We start from the raw sequence: 20,664 nt of genomic DNA, 5'->3' as shown, positions 1-20,664 counted from the left end.
GCCTTGCCGCTTACTTGCACAGATTTCTCCAGATTCTCTGAATCTTTTGATGATATTATGGACTGTAGATGATGAAATCCCTAAATTCCTTGCAATTGCACTTTGAGAAACATTGTTCTTAAACTGTTGGACTATTTGCTCACGCAGTTGTTCACAAAGTGGTGAACCTTGCTTGTGAACGACTGAGCCTTTCGGGGATGCTCCCTTTATACCCAATCATGACATTTACCTGTTTCCAACTAACCTGTTCACCTGTGGAATGTTCCAAACAGGTTTTTTCCTCAACTTTCCCAGTCTTTTGTTGCCCCCGTCCCAACAATTCGAAATGAGTGAATATTTGCAATAAAACAATAAAGTTTATCAGTTTGAACATTAAATATCTTGTCTTTGTAGTGTATACAATTGAATATGGGTTGAAAAGGATTTGCAAATCATTGTATTCTGTTTTTATTTATGTTTTACACAATGTCCCAACTTCATTGGAATTGGGGTTGTATTTACTCACACCCATTGGCAGTCAATCCCCTGTAAAGCATATTACATAGTACAACAATCTGCAGTTATACTGTAGTGACTGCAGTACTTCAAAAGCTCAAATACAGTACTTGAATGGGGCAGGGCCAAATTTACCTACCATCCAAGAGTGTCTTGTGTATTTGGGTTGGAGGAGTGTTGATTTTACTGAGTTCAATTATTTAGGTTGGTGTATTTCAGAGCTTAGGTTTTATAAGAAAAAAAATTTTTCAAGTGTAACAAAAAGCCTGAGTTGAATGAAATGATTGGGATGGGCTCTACTGCTTTAGGAAATCAGCAAGATATGTGGACGCTAAACTGTTTAGGAAACGTACTGTTGTTAGCAGGATTTTCTAAACCATATGGAACTTACCAAGCAGTCAATAAAACTGCGGTAGAATTATACCGGTTAATTGGTGCTGGACTTTCTGGATTTTTCTAGAGCTACACTGGTTGTATGTGCTGTAAGTATTCACTTGTATGTAGTGCCATCTATCGGTAAAAAGTGTGCACTGCATTCAGCAACTTCAGCTGAAGCGTTTGTAGTTCATGTCATTCTTTCATTTTTACTAACCAATTCATTCTGGTCATAGATGCTGTGGGTTTGGTGCCACCCAGAAGCACTGGACACAAGACAAGAACTGGCAGACATGGGGAGGGTTAGAGTAGCCAATTCACCTTCTGCAAGGAGGCAGAGGCAGAAGGACAGTTTCAATGTCTATAGTTTTTAAATTGGATGTCCAACAAGCTCACATTTAGAGGTTTGCATACTTTTAGCAACACAGTGTATACAGTATGTTATCAAAAAATGAGAGCCACTCACCTGCATATTGCTGAATTCTCTTCAGATCTGTTTGAAAAAGAATAATGACATTTTTATTTAATTTCCATGTGTAAAATGTTTGTGTTAAATAGCAGAGAATTAGACTCACAACAACAAAAACAGACAGCTAGACCACAAAGCAACGACCACAAGTTACGGGTTTAAAATCCAGAAACAAATCCAGAATTAATTTAATGCATCAAGTATGTATTTCTGTTATTAAGACAGCAAATACGTTCAAATATGATCTTTTTTATTATTCAGAATGCACGATTTCCTATTGATTAAGTATGTACTCACCATATGTTGTAAACTTCTTAAATTCTTTATCACAAGACTGCAGAAGATGAACCAGGGATCTCTTTAGAGTCTTCATACTCTCACCAAACTTAATACTGGTCTTAGTCCTGTCTTTGCTGGTTGGAGAACTGCACAGGGACGAGTAAATCTACAATACAGCATTAGACAGGATAAATCACTCATCTCATATGCACTTTTTTAGTTCTACAGCATGCTAGACTCCATCATCCATTCTTTTTCATTATCATCTGAATCTCTGCTTGTGTCATATACACAGCAAAAAATGGAGTGTTGAAATTTCAGAGTTAAACATTTCAGAGTTGATTTCAAGTGTCATTTTAACACATTTGGATTTAAATTGTGTTCAGTGTTGGAGTTATTTGGCAGAGTTGATTGGATCGGTGTTAACCTAACTTAGATTAACTTAAACTCCGCCCATGCATTTAGATTTAATTAAACTCCGCCCATGCATTTAGATTTAATTAAACTCTGTCCATGCATTTTACTTCTTCGGTTGGAGACAAGGAGACGACGGCACCATTTTCCTCCTCTCAAGTTTACGCCGGTAAGTGTAATTAATTCAGTCTTAATGAAAGTATGCATTGATGATGATATAGTCAGTATAAAACACAGCTGTACTGAAGGATGTGTGTGTGAGAGTGAGAGAGAAAGTTTCTGGTGTAAGAACGCTGCACACATTGATTGCAGCTGATTGCTGCCACTTAAGTTACATCAGCTGCTTTTGGTCCTGTGTGATTTTTTTTGTTTGCATGTTTAGCGACTAGTCAGCTAGGTTAGCAAGCTAAATGACTTGTTTTCTCCCTGCCTGATGGGGAACTGTGTACTGTAACTGTGTGTCCTGTAACTGTGTACTGTAGTTGTTTTGTGTTCTTTTTTCAATTATTATTCTGCGCAAATGGTTAACATACTGGTGGCTCATATGATTGATAATCATGGGTATGTGTGTTCTTTTTATTTGTGCCAAATAACTGCATACCAACTGCATAAATTTAAATTAGATATTTAATCTCTTTTCAGATTAAATGGGAATCTGAGAAGATGATGAGGGAGAATTTTCAGCACAGTTCAGAAGTGCTGATATTCTTTCCACTTACCCAAGATTTCTGGATACAAAACGATTGGTAAGTTTGGAATGATGTTTATACTGGGTTGGAATTAAGCATTTAATGTAGTAGTACAACTAGTAGTTTAAAATTAATTCTTTATTAAAGGCTGATCAAGACTTCACTTTCCTGTTTGGATGACTAAACAGAATGCGTTCTTCAAGACAAATATCAAAGAGGCCAAGAGGCTCACTTCAACACCAGAGCTGCGTCACATGTTGCAGTCAGCAGAAAGTTCACCAGGAAGTGATCTTGAGTCGACATGTGTGTTTTGTGTGTTTTAATGCATTTGCTATAATTTTCACCTTTCATAACTTTAATTATAGACTAGTTTATACACTGGACAATCATTGTCTGTTTACTGTTCTTAATATATGTCTCTTCATTGTTACTTATCTGGACACAACTGCACTTTAACTGTATTATATGTAAATAATATCTGGTTAGATGCTGCTGCATTTTGTTGGCTCTGTACTTGTACTCTGCACAATGACAAAGTTGAATCTAATCTAATAATTGCAGTCTCTTTTTTTTTTGCATGAATTCATGCATTCATTATTGTAGAGTTTAAGAATTAGTTTGTTTATTCTGTTTCAAAGTTTATCTGATTTAAGGGAAAATATGACCCATTGATAGACATTTCAAAACTCAACACCTCTATGTAAAAGTATTAAATTTGATGAATTTTCCATTATTTGATTGTGAATTTGTCTTCAGCCTATGACCAACAAATGGCCGCCCTGTTGTTGCTTTTGCATCTTCAACCACCACCAGGAAAAATAAATGTTATCTTTGAAAATTATTTGGTGTATTGGAATTAATTCTTCTTAGGGAGTTAAATGAACACTACTGAAATAGTAAAATCTAACTCCAAGCAGTGTTATTTTTAGAAAGAACCCAACAGGTGGTTGCATAGCAGAGCCTGGATTTGAACTGCCAGTTTTCTGGTTGATGGCCCAAAGCTCTACCTACTAGGCTACCATTGTCTAAGTTCATCCAAGGTTTGTACTCCCTTAGTTACTTTTCCTCTGTTTTATGAGTTAAAACAGGAACTCTGGCGCTATATAAACCCTAAAAAAAGTGTTAAAATCAACTCTGTGGGAGTTAATTCAACACTGGACTTTTTGCTGTGTATAGCTGATTTTATTTCTGATATTTACATCGTCATTCCCAGTTACAGATGAATTTACTTATGCTTGCACAATCACAGATCTGATCCCCCGATCCCCACACACCCATTTAGACAAGGGCAGTGATGGCTCAGTGGTTGAGGTACTGGACCAGTAATCAGACGGTTGCTGGTTAAAGCCCCACCACTGCCAGGTTGCCACTGTTGGGCCCCTGAGCAAGGCCCTTAACTCTCAATTGCTCAAAATTGTAAGTTGCTTTGGATAAAAAGCCTCTGCTAAATGCTGAAAATGTAGATGTAGACGTGTCTGATCTGTGATCGCTTTTTATCACCTGCCAGTGTTGGGTTCCCACACAATACAATAATAATACAAAATAAAATAAACATAATAATAATAACAACAAAACAACAAAAATAATAATAATTATTATTACATTTTCAGCATTTAGCAGACGCTTTTATCCAAAGCGACTTACACAATGAACACGATGAGCAATTGAGGGTTAAGGGCCTTGCTCAGGGACCCAACAGTGGCAACTTGGTGGTGGCAGCCTTCTGTTTACTAGTCCAGTACCCTAACCACTGAGCTATAACTTCCCAATTCAATAATGCCATTATTCAATAATAATAATTCAATAATAATAAATATAATAATACAATAAATATTTTATGGGGGCCCTAAGCACGCATGTAAATAATCCTGTCGGTTACACAGAAATGAATTCTTACGAAACCACACACTGATTTCTAAAAATCTTCATTAATTAAAATTGACATGAATTTTTAAGTTTGTCCCACCTTATTAACACGTCTTTCATTTTTAGTAGAAACATCACTGTGGTTCTTGTCTCCTTTGCCACAAAACCTCTCCATGGTGTTCCCGTGTTTCTGATGGATGTAAATCTCAAGGTTTTCCTCATCTTCACTGAGTTTCCGTTTCCTGAGTTTACCTGAGGGCTTATAAGCCACACAATTTAGACACGACTTTAGAGTCTCCATCATTTCCTGAGCGCAGATTCACTCAAGTGCTGCTGGATCTCAGGTAAACGAGCTCATTATTATCTAGTTCAGAAACAACTAAATTTTGGGGAAATTCCACTGAGCATTTAAGGGGATTCCTCATTATGAGCATGACATCAGAAATGTGATTTGTACTAGCGACGCTCGAGAAAGAACAACAGGTGAGTGCAGGTAGGTGCGTCTATAATAACACAGGTACAGTCTTGTGAAAAAGTATTTGTACCCTTTAAATTTTCTGTATTTATTTTGTGAAGTTTCCACGCTAATATGTCTAAGAGCCTCAAACTAACTGTAATATACAATAAGAATCACATGAGGAAACACAACCGTTTTATATGAGCATGTAACACCAACATTACCATTGTGACCCTTGTGAATAATCATTTTTAGCAGTAAAAAACTGCAACCACTTTCAATCATTAACGTTCATTCACGTTTCCTCACATTTCAGTATTACTTAGAATTAATCCCATTATAAGAATGAACTGGCCTTTAAGTGGCTTCCACAGCATCCCATTATGCCAAGACTTTGACAAAACCCTTTGAGCTACTCCCACAGACTTTTACTTATATTTTACTTTGTAATATTTTGTTTAAGTTTAAGCAAAATTCCTGTTTTTACTCCTTATGGCAATTTACTCAGCCAACACAAATCATGTGACACATGTGTTCTTTATCTTTCTATTTCATTTCTACAGAAGAAATTTCAGACTGGAGATCGTGTTCCTCTAAAAGGATGTGGATTCTCGGAAACCGATTTTCATCACCTGTCATTTTCATCTGAGTTACATCATGCCACCACGCCCAGTTTACTGATTTGTTATTGTGGTTCAGTACCAGTTTTTCTGCACCAGATGGCGCAATTGCTCACAGTGAACTCCAGTGCCAACGAGGGGGATGAGAATATCCTACACGATTTAGACACGATGTGCCTTGTATGCAGGCACGTGTACAGACATTTTTGGGGGCAGGTGCTCAAGCCAAAAAAAAGGGCACCCATCGCCAAAATTATGAATAAAATTTAAAAAAATACAAATATGATATATACAAATATGAAAAATGAAGTAGATGCTAAATTCATTAAATACTTTGCGTACCTTGTAACTCGAAGTCCCCTAAACTTGAAGTCTTTAAAACTCGACGCCCCTCGTTGAGAAATTTGTACCCTTAAACTCGACGTGTGCGACTGCCACTTTGTTCAGCACTCGGCTTGAGCGGTGCAGTGAAACATCATCAAAGTGCGAATATGAGACGAATCTGCATTTGTGTGGAATAAGCGTCAGATCCAGTCTAAAAGCTCCACATGTATCTGTGTTTATCTGGATTTTCCTCCCTGTTTAATTTTTAAACTTGTGTTACAGCTCGAGCTTCTGAGAAATTGTGAAAATCAGAATCAGCTTCTCCCAGAGTCTAAAACGCTTCTGGTTCAAAATAAAGCTTAATGTGGTTTAATGTAGTAAAAGAAGGAGACAGGAGCACTAAACTCCTCTTCATTATTACTGCTCCTAAGTTCCTCCACTAATCACATTCCTCACTCGTTGTTTTAGTACAATAAGTCACGTTAAGTTTTGTGCACCGCCACACTCCATAGAAAGCGGTTTTGTCGCTTCTCATGTAAATGCGCTGGTACTGAACGGAATACGATATTCCAAGATCAAGCATCTCCACCATTAAGAAGCATAAGGAAACAATAAAGAAGTAAAGCTAAAGTGCAGCTTTTATTGTATTTAACTGTTTTACAACTGTATTTCAGTGTTATTTTCAGTGTATAAGTGTCAAAAACAACCCCATTATTTTACATTAGACTAAACTGTATGCAGCTCCATGAGACCATGGAAAGCATTAACAGGTTTCCCAAACATCGTTATGGGAAAAATACCTTGAAACTCAACATCTTTAAAACTCGATGCCACACCCTGGACCAATTGACTTCAGTATACACGTCTACAAGAATTGCTGGATTCACTTGTGATTGGCACAATAATTTGCCAAAACATTCATGTTAATAACATATCAAAGAATAATGCTGATTAACAAATCTACTGAGAACCAACAAATAAAACATTATTTAATCAATGCTGTCTGTTAAAACAATTTCATTTGGTTTTCCACAGCTAAAAGTTGCACCATGGACAGTAAGCAAATGTTGATATAATGTTTGACTAAGCAGAATTTGTTTAAGGTCATTTCTGTTTCAGGGTATTCCATCAAATAAACCAAAATAACTGAATATTAGGAGAATTTACTCAGTTCTCCAACATTATTAAAGTGACAATTTGAATGACAGTGGTAGCCAAGTGGGAAGAGTTGTGGGTTCCAACCCTGGCTCTGCCATGCAGCCACTTTTGGGCCCTTGAGCAAAGTTATTAACACTCTCGGCTTCAGTAGCGCCAAAAAATGTCTGACACCAGTCTCCAAACAAGCTGGTATACAGAGAAATAGAATGTTCTTGTACTGTACAGGTGTAGACGTATATATAACAAATAAACAACTTTTATCTGCCCTAGATAATACCCATCAAACTCATCTCATTAAGACTGTCCAACAGGTGTGATGATCAGTGGTGCTGAATTTTTCCCACCTTGGTTGAGACACAGACTGAATATTGGATAGAGTTTCTCAGTAAAAGACTGACCAGTGAAGGAATAAATACAAGACCTGGCATCTACATCATAGAAGGAGACCAAACCCTCTTCATAATCCACAAACACCCCTACCTTCTGAGGAGCCTGTTTCAGCGTGAGGTGGACAGAGGGAGCTTCACCAGCCTTAGAGTCAGTCTTATTTCTAAGCCACCCAATCCAGAATCCATCCTTGGGGTTAATTGTGACCTCCCCCTTCCTGTAAATGGACTCTTTGGCCACTCCTAAATGCCAATCAGACTTTCCTTTAATCTGCACCTCATAGTAAAATCTCCCTGAGGAGAATCCCTGCTTTCCCAGCACATAGGCACTACGTTTAAACTTTGTCAGGTTCTCTAACAGTTTATTCTGTTTGTCTCCATATATCACTTGTTTTCCATCATCAGACAGGATGAATTTAGGATTTGCTGTATCATGATCCATAGTCACGTCCACTGAGAGAAAGAGACACAATTTAAACTATTTAAACAGAGAACAGTGAAAAATATTGTAATAATATTGTAGGTTTATTTATATGAACAAAACTCAACATACCTGCATATTCTTGAACTATGTTCATTTCTGTTTAGAAAACAAAGAAAGATTTTCAGATGATTAGTTGGATTTAAGACTAGTAAGAAACAAGGAGTTAAATGACATTATAGAATTTTCTACACCAGCAAACATCTAAGCTACTGTATGTATATTTTAACCTATCGATTATTTATAAAATACATTGAATTTGTAAACATTTTTTAAATGTATGTTTTGTTTGGTTTTTAGTAAGTTTGTTTGGCATAATGGTAAGAACCCTTAGTGCTGGCAACAGGAATTCCTGGGGTTTGAATCCCGAGCTGGGTTCACAAATACCAAAGGTGCATTGTGGTATATAAACCTAGCCGTTGGTGGGACACAACAGTGAACACTCAGTGTTGGTCCCAATTACGAATAAATAGGAGGGTTACGGAATGAAACACATCAGGTGTAAAAACTGTGCCAAATCAAAAATCAATGATCAGATAAATGACCTACTGTGGCCACACCAAATGAGTCAAAGGAATCATTCATTCAGTCAGAAAAAAACAGAACTGTTGTAGAACTCTGACGGTTATAATTGTATGGAAACTCTTGACTTTAACTGTAGCTTTAAATAAAATAAAAAAACTAAGGCTCTAATTAACATTACCAAAAACTCATATTGAACAAAACATTTTCAAATACATACCAATCTCAGGAAGCTTCTCAATTTCCTTACTGAGAGATTCTTGAAGCTTAGACAGAGCTTCTCTCAGAGTCTTAACACTTACACGACTTTCAAGCCTGATTTCATTCCAGTCCTTGGTGGATGAAGCGCTATGCAGGAATGGGTACACCTACAGTACGGCAAAAGAGGGGAGAAATCATTCATTCATTCATTATGAGTCAAGCTTTAAACAGTCATCATGAGTCTCACAGTTTTTCCACATACGTACGGCTTTACTGTACACTCCTGTATTTTCTTATATAACAATATACAAAATATAACCAGCCACAGCCTGACAATCCTGGAAGTGTCTCCTTATTACCTTAGTCATTGTTCAGAGTATTTGGTTGGTCCATGAGCTTTAGATTTCAATAGACATTCGATTTCAAAACAGAAAGGCATTTTGTCTGGGTATTGATTTGAGGTCTCTGGGCACCCAGTGACACAGCGGTATACTACCCCACTACCACTGAGTGCCAGAGTTCCAGGGTTCAAATCCTAGCAGTGCTATCAGCTGATAGGGTGTCTGCATGGCATGATTGGGTAATGTCTGAGAGGGTGGCCTAAACAGTCTAGCCATTTTATGGTGCACCAGTCAGTGAACTCTCAAAGTCTGTATCTACCATTGGGTAGTGGTAGCCTAGTGGGTAGAGGTTTGGGCTATAAATTGAAAGCCACTGTTGGGCCCTTGAGCAAGGCCCTTAACCCTCTCTGTTCCAGGGGTGCCATGATCCCAGCTTTTAAGCAAGCTGGAAAATGTGAAGAAAGAATTTCGTAGTACTCTACATCTGTATGTGTATATATGACAAATAAAGGCGTTCTATCTATGAAGCCCAGATAAAATAAGGAGGGTTGAGTAAGAAAAAGTTTTGGAGATGCTCTGACCCAGTCTTCTAGCCATCACAATTTGGCCCTTATCAAACTCACTCAAATCCTTACGCTCGGCCATTTTTCCTGCTTTTAACATCAACTTTGAGGATAAAATGTTCACTTGCTGCCTAATATATCCCCCCACTAACAGGTGCCGTGATGAAGAGATAATCAGTGTTATTCACTTCACCTGTCAGTGCTCATAAGATTATGCCTGGTTGGTGTAAGTAAAAGGTATGTATTCCATATTTGAGCACTAATTTATAATTATGCCTGCAACACGTTTCAAAAAAAGTTGGGTCAAGACAAGGAACTACATTTTATCCAAAGTGACTTACAGTTATCACTCAATACAATTTGAGCAATTGAGGGTTAAAGACCTTGCTCAGGGGCAAAATAGTGTTGGTGGTGAGGCTTGAACAGGCAGCCTTATGTTTACTAGTCATATTAACCACTGAGCTTCTACTTTGTTTAAAAGAAAGATAATGTAACATAGGGGAAACATACCTTGTCCCAACTATTTTTGAAAAATGTTGCAGCTAATTTAGTTGTTATATATTGTATTTATATAACAATCAATACAGTTGATACGTTGAAATATATATTTTGAATTTGTACTGTTTATTAAATAGTATTGGGTTGTATATTTAGTAATTCCTTTTGTACCAACTTTAACTTTCATGTGGATGCTTGTATTTGTTTTTTACATATATATATATAAATTTCACATATTATTAACTCTGACCTGTAGAAAGTGGATATGATCATCAGTGTTGATCTGCTGCAGCTCAGTGTTTCTCCTCTTTAGCTCAGTGATTTCTTGCTTCAGATCTTTAATGAACTCTTCAGCCTGTCGCTCTGCTGCTCTCTGCTTCTCTTCCATCACTTTAATCAGCTCAGCCTGGTTTCTCTCAATGCAGCTCATCAGAGATCTGAACACCTTCATACTGTCGGCTTTCTCCTTCTCTGTGTTTTTCTAACAATATATTTGAATTTAGTGACAATTCATTCATTGGGATTAGATGAAGAATCTGCTGTTTAACAGTTCTTTGTTAGTCATTGTAAAAGATGTGACTAACCTTGTTCAGCTCTACAGACTGTTCGAGTTCCTTAATCTTTTGCAGTCGGTCCTGAATCATCTGTTGAAGTTCTGCTATTGTCTCACCCAGTTGAGCCTATTTATTTAAAAAAAAATGGTGCTTTTCTGAGAACTGGGAGGGCTCAGGATGTCTGGGCCTTTGGAAAACATTAATTTAGGGCTTTGGATAATTTAATTTATCCATTTGTTTATTTATCAATTTATATTATAATAAGAGTGGGACTGGCTCTTCCTGAAAACATTGAGTAAGGGAAAAAAACCTGAACAGGGTGCCAGTCTCCAATACCACAAGGCATCACAAGGCACCAACACGGACTGATTTTACTCACTCACTTACACCAGACTGTGTACATTATGCACATTTGTTCTAACATGCTAGATTACTCCGTGTGAATACTAGGAAAATAGGCAATACTTTTTGCACACCTTACCCAGAGGTGACATCTAAACCCATGATGCTGTGTGGTTTCCATTTTACCAGCAGTGCCACCTTGTAATGTAATTGGTTGAACTTTACTGTAAAGTTTCACAATGGTCAGGTGAAATGGTGTGCAGGTGAAATGGTGTGCAGGTGAAATGAAAAAAATCCCCCACAGTCCTGCAGAAATAAGTTTAAACTTGGCCTCAGGTCACAGTCTGTATGATTTACCCTTGGTCCACATGCTTTCTTTCCTTTAGTATGCAAGTTATTCTTTACTTAAACCATTTCTCATTGTAATCAGATCAATAACACAAATAAAACGATGTAACCAGAACCTCCATTTTGGAAAGTTATTGCACTGGTCAGAATTTATGTCTGTATGAAAACAAAACCATGTTAATGACCTGGATAGACTTAAGTACTCAAGACACTAGTGAAAACACCCTAAACGCCTCTTACCTTCTTTTTATGACTCTCCTCCTCTGCAGGAACAACAATGTGGTACTTGTGGTCGGACTCAGTGCAAAACTGACACACACATGTCTGGTCGTTTCTACAGAACATCTCCAGAGGTTTCTGATGTTTCTGGCAGATGTAATCCTCCAGGTTCTCTACAGGATCGATCAGTTTGTGTTTCTTGAGTTTAGCTGCAGTTTTGTGAGGCATCAGATGAGAGTTACAGTAAGAAACTCCACAATCCAGACAGGACTTTACAGCCTCCAGCTTCTCCTCAGTGCAGGTGTCACACATCACCTTTTCAGACTGGGAGGAAGACGGTTCCACTGCAGAGCTGCTGGATTTCACCTGAACTGATTTCTTAAACTCAGCAGCCAACCCAGAAATAAAAGTATTTACACGAAGATCAAATTTCTGGGGTAGATCTGTTTTACAAACTGGACACTCGTAGCGAGTACTGCTATCCCAGTATTTTTTTATACAGATCATGCAGAAGTTGTGGCCACATGGAGTAGATGTTGGATTGGTAAACACATCCAGACAGATGGAGCACTGGAGCTCCTCTTCCGACAACAAACTGCTGCAGGCTGCCATGACTGACAAAAGAGAACATAAAGACATAAAACTGATAAGGGTCAAGTAAAATCACAGATGTTAAAGCTCTGCCACAAGCGTTACAGATTACAGGAGGCTCAATTCAGTTGTAAAGGAGTACCAGTGTGTTGGGTGTGATAGTTAATACATGTGGTGAGCTTTTCATATACATATTTAGTACGTTTTCCTTTCTTGCAGAATGTGGAGAAAAAACATCATACGGAGAAGAACATATAATCACAAAGCCAGGTGAGATAGCTGGTTAATTTGGCTTTAACATCCTGATTTAGGATATCCTGCCCTTGGAAAGGGGATTAACAACTAGTAGGAGAACATTGGTATAAAATATTTATGCGAAACTGTTTATTCATCCATTTACCGCACTATGCCTTTGTGCTGTATATTGGAATCTACAATTGTGCTTCAATAAACTGCAACAGAATCTTTAAGTCTCAGCTTGTTTTCTGACCCAAATTTCCACTACACAGGTTACATAAGTCAAAAGTAAATATATGTACATGGACAAAAGTTTCAGCCACAACAATTGCTAACAGGTGTAATAATAATATGCTTAGTAATTATATGCTTCCAACCTTTTAGCAACATACTTTCCTGTTCCAGCATGACTGTGTCCCTGTGCACAAAGCAAAGCTCCACAAAGACATGAAGAAAAGCTCAATTAAAAAAAAACTCCAGCAGCTGACCAGTCCTGACCTCAGCCTCAATTAACAGCTCTGGAATGAACCGCAACATAATCAAGTTGTACTAGCTGAAAAGATCACATAGAGGTCACTCTATTTTAATTCCATTTGTTTTTTAAATAATATGTTCCAACAAGCCTATATACGTGTATATATATATATACAGGTATATATACTGTGCATATACAGTATATATACTGTATATACAGTGTATCACAAAAGTGAGTACACCCCTCACATTTCTGCAGATATTTAAGTATATCTTTTCATGGGACAACACTGACAAAATGACACTTTGACACAATGAAAAGTAGTCTGTGTGCAGCTTATATAACAGTGTAAATTTATTCTTCCCTCAAAATAACTCAATATACAGCCATTAATGTCTAAACCACCGGCAACAAAAGTGAGTACACCCCTAAGAGACTACACCCCTAAATGTCCAAATTGAGCACTGCTTGTCATTTTCCCTCCAAAATGTCATGTGACTCGTTAGTGTTACTAGGTCTCAGGTGTGCATAGGGAGCAGGTGTGTTCAATTTAGTAGTACAGCTCTCACACTGTCTCATACTGGTCACTGAAAGTTCCAACATGGCACCTCATGGCAAAGAACTCTCTGAGGATCTTAAAAGACGAATTGTTGCGCTACATGAAGATGGCCAAGGCTACAAGAAGACTGCCAACACCCTGAAACTGAGCTGCAGCACAGTGGCCAAGATCATCCAGCGTTTTAAAAGAGCAGGGTCCACTCAGAACAGACCTCGCGTTGGTCGTCCAAAGAAGCTGAGTGCACGTGCTCAGCGTCACATCCAACTGCTGTCTTTGAAAGATAGGTGCAGGAGTGCTGTCAGCATTGCTGCAGAGATTGAAAAGGTGGGGGGTCAGCCTGTCAGTGCTCAGACCATACGCCGCACACTACATCAAATTGGTCTGCATGGCTGTCACCCCAGAAGGAAGCCTCTTCTGAAGTCTCTACACAAGAAAGCCCGCAAACAGTTTGCTGAAGACATGTCAACAAAGGACATGGATTACTGGAACCATGTCCTATGGTCTGATGAGACCAAGATTAATTTGTTTGGTTCAGATGGTCTCAAGCATGTGTGGCAGCAATCAGGGGAGGAGTACAAAGATAAGTGTGTCATGCCTACAGTTAAGCATGGTGGTGGGAATGCCATGGTCTGGGGCTGCATGAGTGCAGCAGGTGTTGGGGAGTTACATTTCATTGAGGGACACATGAACTCCAATATGTACTGTGAAATACTGAAGCAGAGCATGATCCCCTCCCTCCGGAAACTGGGTCACAGGGCAGTGTTCCAGCATGATAATGACCCCAAACACACCTCTAAGACGACCACTGCTTTATTGAAGAGGCTGAGGGTAAAGGTGATGGACTGGCCAAGCATGTCTCCAGACCTAAACCCAATAGAACATCTTTGGGGCATCCTCAAGCGGAAGGTGGAGTGGAGGAGTGGAAAAGCATTCCAGTGGCAACCTGTGAAGCTCTGGTAAACTCCATGCCCAGGAGAGTTAAGGCAGTTCTGGGAAATAATGGTGGCCACACAAAATATTGACACTTCAGGAACTTTCACTAAGGGGTGTACTCACTTTTGTTGCCGGTGGTTTAGACATTAATGGCTGTATATTGAGTTATTTTGAGGGAAGAATAAATTTACACTGTTATATAAGCTGCACACAGACTACTTTTCATTGTGTCAAAGTGTCATTTTGTCAGTGTTGTCCCATGAAAAGATATACTTAAATATCTGCAGAAATGTGAGGGGTGTACTCACTTTTGTGATACACTGTATATTTATATTTGTAAATATTATTTTTTTTAATTTTATTTATTTATTTATTCATTTTTAAATACATTTTAACACCCAGATAAAATCACTTAGCATGAAGTGACTATTCTGGGTTTTCTTTCCAACCTTGGCATGTAGAACCCTGCTCCATGTGATTTTTTATTGGGTGCAAACTAGCAGTAGTTGTCAACCACTAAAAGAAGGAAGTTGAATGAATATGAAGGTTATTTAGAAGTCCAACCCAACTAACTCAAGCCTCACCCAAGTATTAAAGCTTATTATTAGCACCTTAACACAAAAACACATAAAAAAAAAACATGCTCATGAAAACCACACCCCATTAGTACTTTAATGATAGAGTCAGTCTGATGTTGTACAAAACAAATAATTAAACCATGAGCTTGTTGGAAGCCCGATTTCAAAAACAAAGGGTATTAAAACTGACCGACCTCTGTGTGATCTTTTTAGGTAGAACAACCGCTGTTTTGCGAAGGCTCCTTAGAAAATTTTGAAATATGTCTGTGGAAATCTGTGCACATTCGTTCAAAATATGAGAGCATTTGTATAGCTGGGTCAAGAAAGCCTCAGTTGATGTTCTGGTTCATTCCAAAGCTGAAAGGTCAGGGCTCAACTTAGTCATGCCGGAACAGGAAATGGCCTTCCCTAAACTGTTGCTGCAAAGTTTGAAGCATATCATTTCCTTTATATAAACAGATTTAATACACCTGTTAGCAACTGTTGTGTCTGAAACGCATGAACTCAAAAATTTAAAGTGGTGTCCCAATACTTTTGTCCATATAGTGAGTGCTTATTCTTAATAATATTTTACAAATGTTGTTTTAAAGTTTAAACAGGGTAATAAACAACAATCAGCTCCTCCTAAACCTGGTTGTTTCTGAGAAAATGCTCCCTAAGTGGGGAGACCTGCCACTCCTGTAAAATAATTTACACTCCAATGTGAAATAAACATTGAAAAGATACGCTATGTTAAATATAAAATGTCTTTAATATAAGAAACACACACACTTCATACAGTTCACTACAAAACAACTAGATCTAAAATGTAAAAGTGATTTCTATTTTAATTCCTGCTCTCCTCTCACTTCTATATTTCACTTCTATATTATTCTGTTTTTATTTACCTTCAGTGGTTGTAAAAAGTAGAAGCTTCAGACTGGAGATGACGTTGTGCTGACAGAATCTGGATTCTGATCATCAGAAGCTCCAAAAGTACCTTTCCTTCACCTGTGTGACATCAGAAAGTCACTCCCAGTTCTTGGACACCTTTCCTGATTTACCCGCAGCTCAATTATAATCTAATTATAGCTCAGCACTTCCTGTATCTGTAAAACTAGGTGGTTTTAATTTTATGGCTGATCGGTGTATATGTTGAGTGCATTTGAGAGTAGAAATGGCTGTTCCACAACTCAGACAGACGGTGACCATGAACAAACTTAGAGAATTAAATGACTAGTAGGGTGACAAGTATCATCATCTCTCATTCCTAAATGTTAGTAAATTTGTAAGCTGTTCCAGGGCACTATAAATACATAGCAGCACATTTGAGTCTGACACGACAAATCTGTAAAAATCCCTCTTTCAGAAACGCCTTTTACGACCTTAAAATGAACCAAGAACGTTGAGCGTTGAGATGTGCAATTACAACTCTGTATAGAGGTCAGATATAGATAGTCCAGTAAAACAGCAGTTTGGGACCATCAGTCACTCTTAATGAATTCCCTGGAATGTAATCTTTTCATTCTCATATTCCACTGTGAAATGAGTTGACCTCAGGAGCTAAAACGACGTCCCTTAAAGCCCCTGGATATTTCCAGTGCCGGCCGGGACGCGGCGTGATTTACGGCCAGTAGCATTAAGTTTGTGCGCTGTAATCCATTATAAGGTAACAGGCCCCCGATAAATCTCCCCATAATTGAGATCAATCCCTCATACCAGGGGGACAAGTCGGCTTTTTAAGACCCAATTAGCCCTTTCTGAGTGCGCCACACATCAGAGCCGCGCTCACCCGGGGAGAAAGCTGGCGAATTAGCTGTGAGAGAGGACGGGCGATGAGAGTATGGAGATGATCCAAGGATGAATAGAAAAAAAATCTTCTCACTCTCTTATCTCACGCTCATTTTCTCCCATTAACAGATTTATGACAAGTGCACACGGGCTTAATTTGTGTCCGGCGGACAGATCGGCCTCCCGCCGTGTTTCATCACTGGATGTTTCTTTAATTATATGTCAGAGGCCATAAAACTTGGAAACGAGCTTTGTAGCCATGCAAGTCCAATTTACAGCGGTGGCCGAACATTTTTCCCCCTGATACACTATATTGCCAAAAGTATTCACTCACCCATCCAAATCATTGAATTCAGGTGTTCCAATCACTTCCATGGCCACAGATGTATAAAACCAAGCACCTAGACATGCAGACTGCTTCTACACACATTAGTGAAAGAATGGGTCGCTCTCAGGACCTCAGTGAATTCCAGCGTGGTACCATGATGCCACCTGTGCAACAAGTCCAGTCGTGAAATTTCCTCACTACCAAATATTCCACAGTTGACTGTCAGTGCTATTATAACAAAGTGGAAGTGATTGGGAATGACAGCAACTCAGCCACAAAGTGATAGAGGCCACGTAAAATAACAGAGCGGGTCAGCGTATTGCGCAGAGGTCACCGACTTTCTGCAGAGTCGATCACTACAGACCTCCAAACTTCATGTGGCCTTCAGATTAGCTCAAGAACATTGTGTAGAACTTCATGGAATGGGTTTCCATGGCCGAGCAGCTGCATCCAAGCCTTACATCACTAAGCGCAATGCGAACGTCGGATGCAGTGGTGTAAAGCACGCCGCTACTGGACTCTAGAGCGGTGGAGACGTGTTCTCTAGAGTGATGAATCACGCTTCTCCGTCTGGCGATCCGATGGATGAGTCTGGGTTTGGCGGTTGCCAGGAGAACGGTACTCGTCTGACCGCATTGTGCCGAGTGTAAAGTGTGGTGGAGGGGGGATTATGGTGTGGGGGTGTTTCTCAGGAGTCGGGCTCGGCCCCTTAGTTCCAGTGAAAGGAACTCTTAATGCTTCAGCATACCAAGAGATTTTGGACGATTTCATGCTCCCAACTTTGTGGGAACAGTTTGGGGATGGCCCCTTTCTGTTCCAACATGACTGCGCACCAGTGCACAAAGCACAAGGTCCATAAAGACGTGGATGAGCCAGTTTGGTGTGGAACAACTTGACTGGCCTGACCTCAACCCGATAGAACACCTTTGGGATGAATTAGAGCGGAGACTGTGAGCCGGGCCTTCTCTTCCAGCATCAGTGTCTGACCTCACAAATGCGCTTCTGGAAGAATGGTCAGAAATTCCCATAAACACACTCCTAAACCTTGTAGAAAGCCTATCCAGAAGAGTTGAAGCTGTTATAGCTGCAAAGGGTGCCGACATCATATTAAACCCTATGGCTTAAGAATGGGAGTCACTCAAGTTCATATGCGTGTAAAGGCAGACGAGCGAATACTTTTGACAATATAGTGTATATATACAGTATATATATATATAGTTATTATAAATATTCTGCTCTCTAATAATAATAACGCTCCGGCCGTCTTAACCCACAACACACGCAATGGGTAAATATTACCGCCAGCTTCCGGCATAGTGATGAAGCGTCGCTCCCTACTCCCTACACAGTTCACTTCATTTAAACATGTTCGTTACCTTTGGATTGGAATCTCACTTAAAATGGTGGAATACCCTATATGGTGCACTTGGGGTGAATGGAACTCTCCTACAGAATTGGTGCTAATGGTTGAAAGACGCTTTCTGAACCAATCAGAGCGTCTGATTGTAATTGTTAGTAAGAAATGCTGTTACTTGCATTTATTCAGTTTGCGTCACACAGATGACGCGGTAATGAAACGCTCGATCGCTTTCTAACGACTTCCTGTTTTACTTCACGACCGGGAAAAGTTTGGAGGTTTTTAATTATAAGCATATTTACAAAATAACAGATTCTATTCCTAATGGGACACACGCTTATAAATGTAATAGCATCTGGAAGAACAGAAGCTGCGGTTATGATTTTTTTTGCTGTGTTTGGGATTTTGGCCGCTGTGCCGTGATTTATCGAGCGCTTTTGTTCTGTAATGAAAACAAAACGTATCAGGTGAAGCTTTTAACTGGAACCTTCTTGTTACAGAAATTACATTCATTTACACAATGAGGAGGAAAGTAAAGACACGAAGTAAAACGACTAAATACACTCGCTAATCTGTTGTTGTTTTTTATCTGAATTTACAGATTATTTCTTTATTTCTACGCTACATTTCCAATAAATGTTTTGTGTAGATTACATTGACTCGTGATTTGACCTGGACTCGAATTTTGTGAATTGTAAACATCTCTGTGTTCTGGAGGTAAATGTTGGGTCTAACACTGTTCCTTGTTATTAGTCCAGTAGGTTGGAGTAATGGGTTTTGGGTCATTTTTCTGGCACTTGTATTATTCTTAGGGCGCATTAACACGAGAAGCGGTAACACCGTTTTCAGGCTCCTATGATGTTGTTTCCTATTGAGTGTGGCAGTGCTGCTTATCTTGCTGCTGCACTTCCTTGAGCGGCACATTGCACACTTTTGCCATGTTCACTTTTTTTCACTTAAACGTCACCTGATTGAACTTCGACCAAGTTTGCTGTTGACCTGTGCAAAACTTCTCCAATGAGACGAGCTGTTTGATATGACACGGTAAAAAAGACTCAGGCCATACAAACAAAGCTTACCAAGACTACCAAGGTTTTTAACCAGAAGCATTTTAGACTCTGGGAGAAACTGATTCTGATTCTCACAATTTCTCAGAAGCTCGAGCTGTAACACAAGTTTAAAAGTGAAACAGGGAGGAAAATCCAGATAAACACAGATACAGTGGTGTTCAAAAAAATAGCAGTCCAACACCATTGACCTGATAAATCACTGTTTTTAGTAGAAATGCTATTTTTACATAGCAAAAAATTTACTTGAAAGTGTAATGAAAACAAAACAAACCCAACAATTAGGACGTGCATGCCGCTCATTCTGAGTAATCGAAGCATTGATTGAATGGGGGTTGTTCAAAACAATAGCAGTGAGAATTTCAATTGGTGAAGTCATTCATTCTGCAGAAGAACGGGTGTCAATTTTGGCCCTTATTTAATGTAGGAGGGGGGCAAATGTTGCACAGGTTGGTCATAGCACATTTCCTTTTGAAATACTGGGTAAAATGGGTTGTTCCAGACATTGTTCTGATGAACAGCGTACTTTAATTAAAAAGTTGATAGTAGAGGGAAAACACATACAGAGAAGTGCAGCAAATTATTGGCTGCTCAGCTAAAATGATCTCAAATGCCTTGAAGTGACAACTAAAATCTGAAAGATGCAGAAGGAAGCGTGGAACTGCTGTTCGATTGGATCAAAGAATAGCCAAAATGGCAAAGGTTCAGCCAGTGATCACCTCCAGAAAGCTCAAGGAACATCTGAAGTTCCCAGTGAGTACAGAAGATGATTAAGTGAAGCCAATTTACCAGCAAGAACTCCTTGCAAAGTCCCGTTGTTAAGATAAAGACGTTTCCTGAATGGGTTCAAATCTGCCAAGGAACACACCGACTGGTCCAAAGAGAAATGGCTCAACATTTGTGGACTGATGAAAGCAAAATTTTATTTTTTTGGTCTAGTGGCCGTAGACAGTATGTCAGACGACCCCTAAGCACTGAATTCAAGCCACAGTACACTGTGAAGACAGTAAAGCACAGTGGTACAAAATGATGATATGGGGATGTTTTTCATACCATGGTGTTACGCCTATTTATCACATACGAGGGATCATGGATCAGTTTAAATATATCAGAATACTTGAGGAGATCATGTTGCTCTATGTCGAAGAAGAAATGTGCTTAAAATGGG

General features: G+C 39.0%; 1 protein-coding gene across 1 annotated transcript in view; it reads right to left on the bottom strand.

Annotated features, from left to right (window-relative positions):
* Positions 1-12,219, bottom strand: part of LOC134311998 (E3 ubiquitin-protein ligase TRIM21-like) — a 14,095-nt gene extending 1,876 nt beyond the window's left edge. Inside the window, exons 1-5 of the mRNA XM_062993647.1 lie at positions 11,623-12,219; positions 10,723-10,818; positions 10,389-10,619; positions 8,756-8,903; positions 1,337-1,363 (exon numbers count right to left, since the gene is read on the bottom strand). Of these exons, the coding sequence (XP_062849717.1) occupies positions 1,337-1,363; positions 8,756-8,903; positions 10,389-10,619; positions 10,723-10,818; positions 11,623-12,213 (1,093 nt within the window). The 5' untranslated portion in view covers positions 12,214-12,219. The remainder of the gene's footprint in view (positions 1-1,336; positions 1,364-8,755; positions 8,904-10,388; positions 10,620-10,722; positions 10,819-11,622) is intronic.
* Positions 12,220-20,664: the final 8,445 nt, after the last annotated feature.

Source organism: Trichomycterus rosablanca, chromosome 4 (assembly GCF_030014385.1).
Source record: "Trichomycterus rosablanca isolate fTriRos1 chromosome 4, fTriRos1.hap1, whole genome shotgun sequence".
Lineage (NCBI taxonomy): Eukaryota > Metazoa > Chordata > Actinopteri > Siluriformes > Trichomycteridae > Trichomycterus > Trichomycterus rosablanca.
This window is presented reverse-complemented; position numbering and strand designations above follow the sequence as displayed.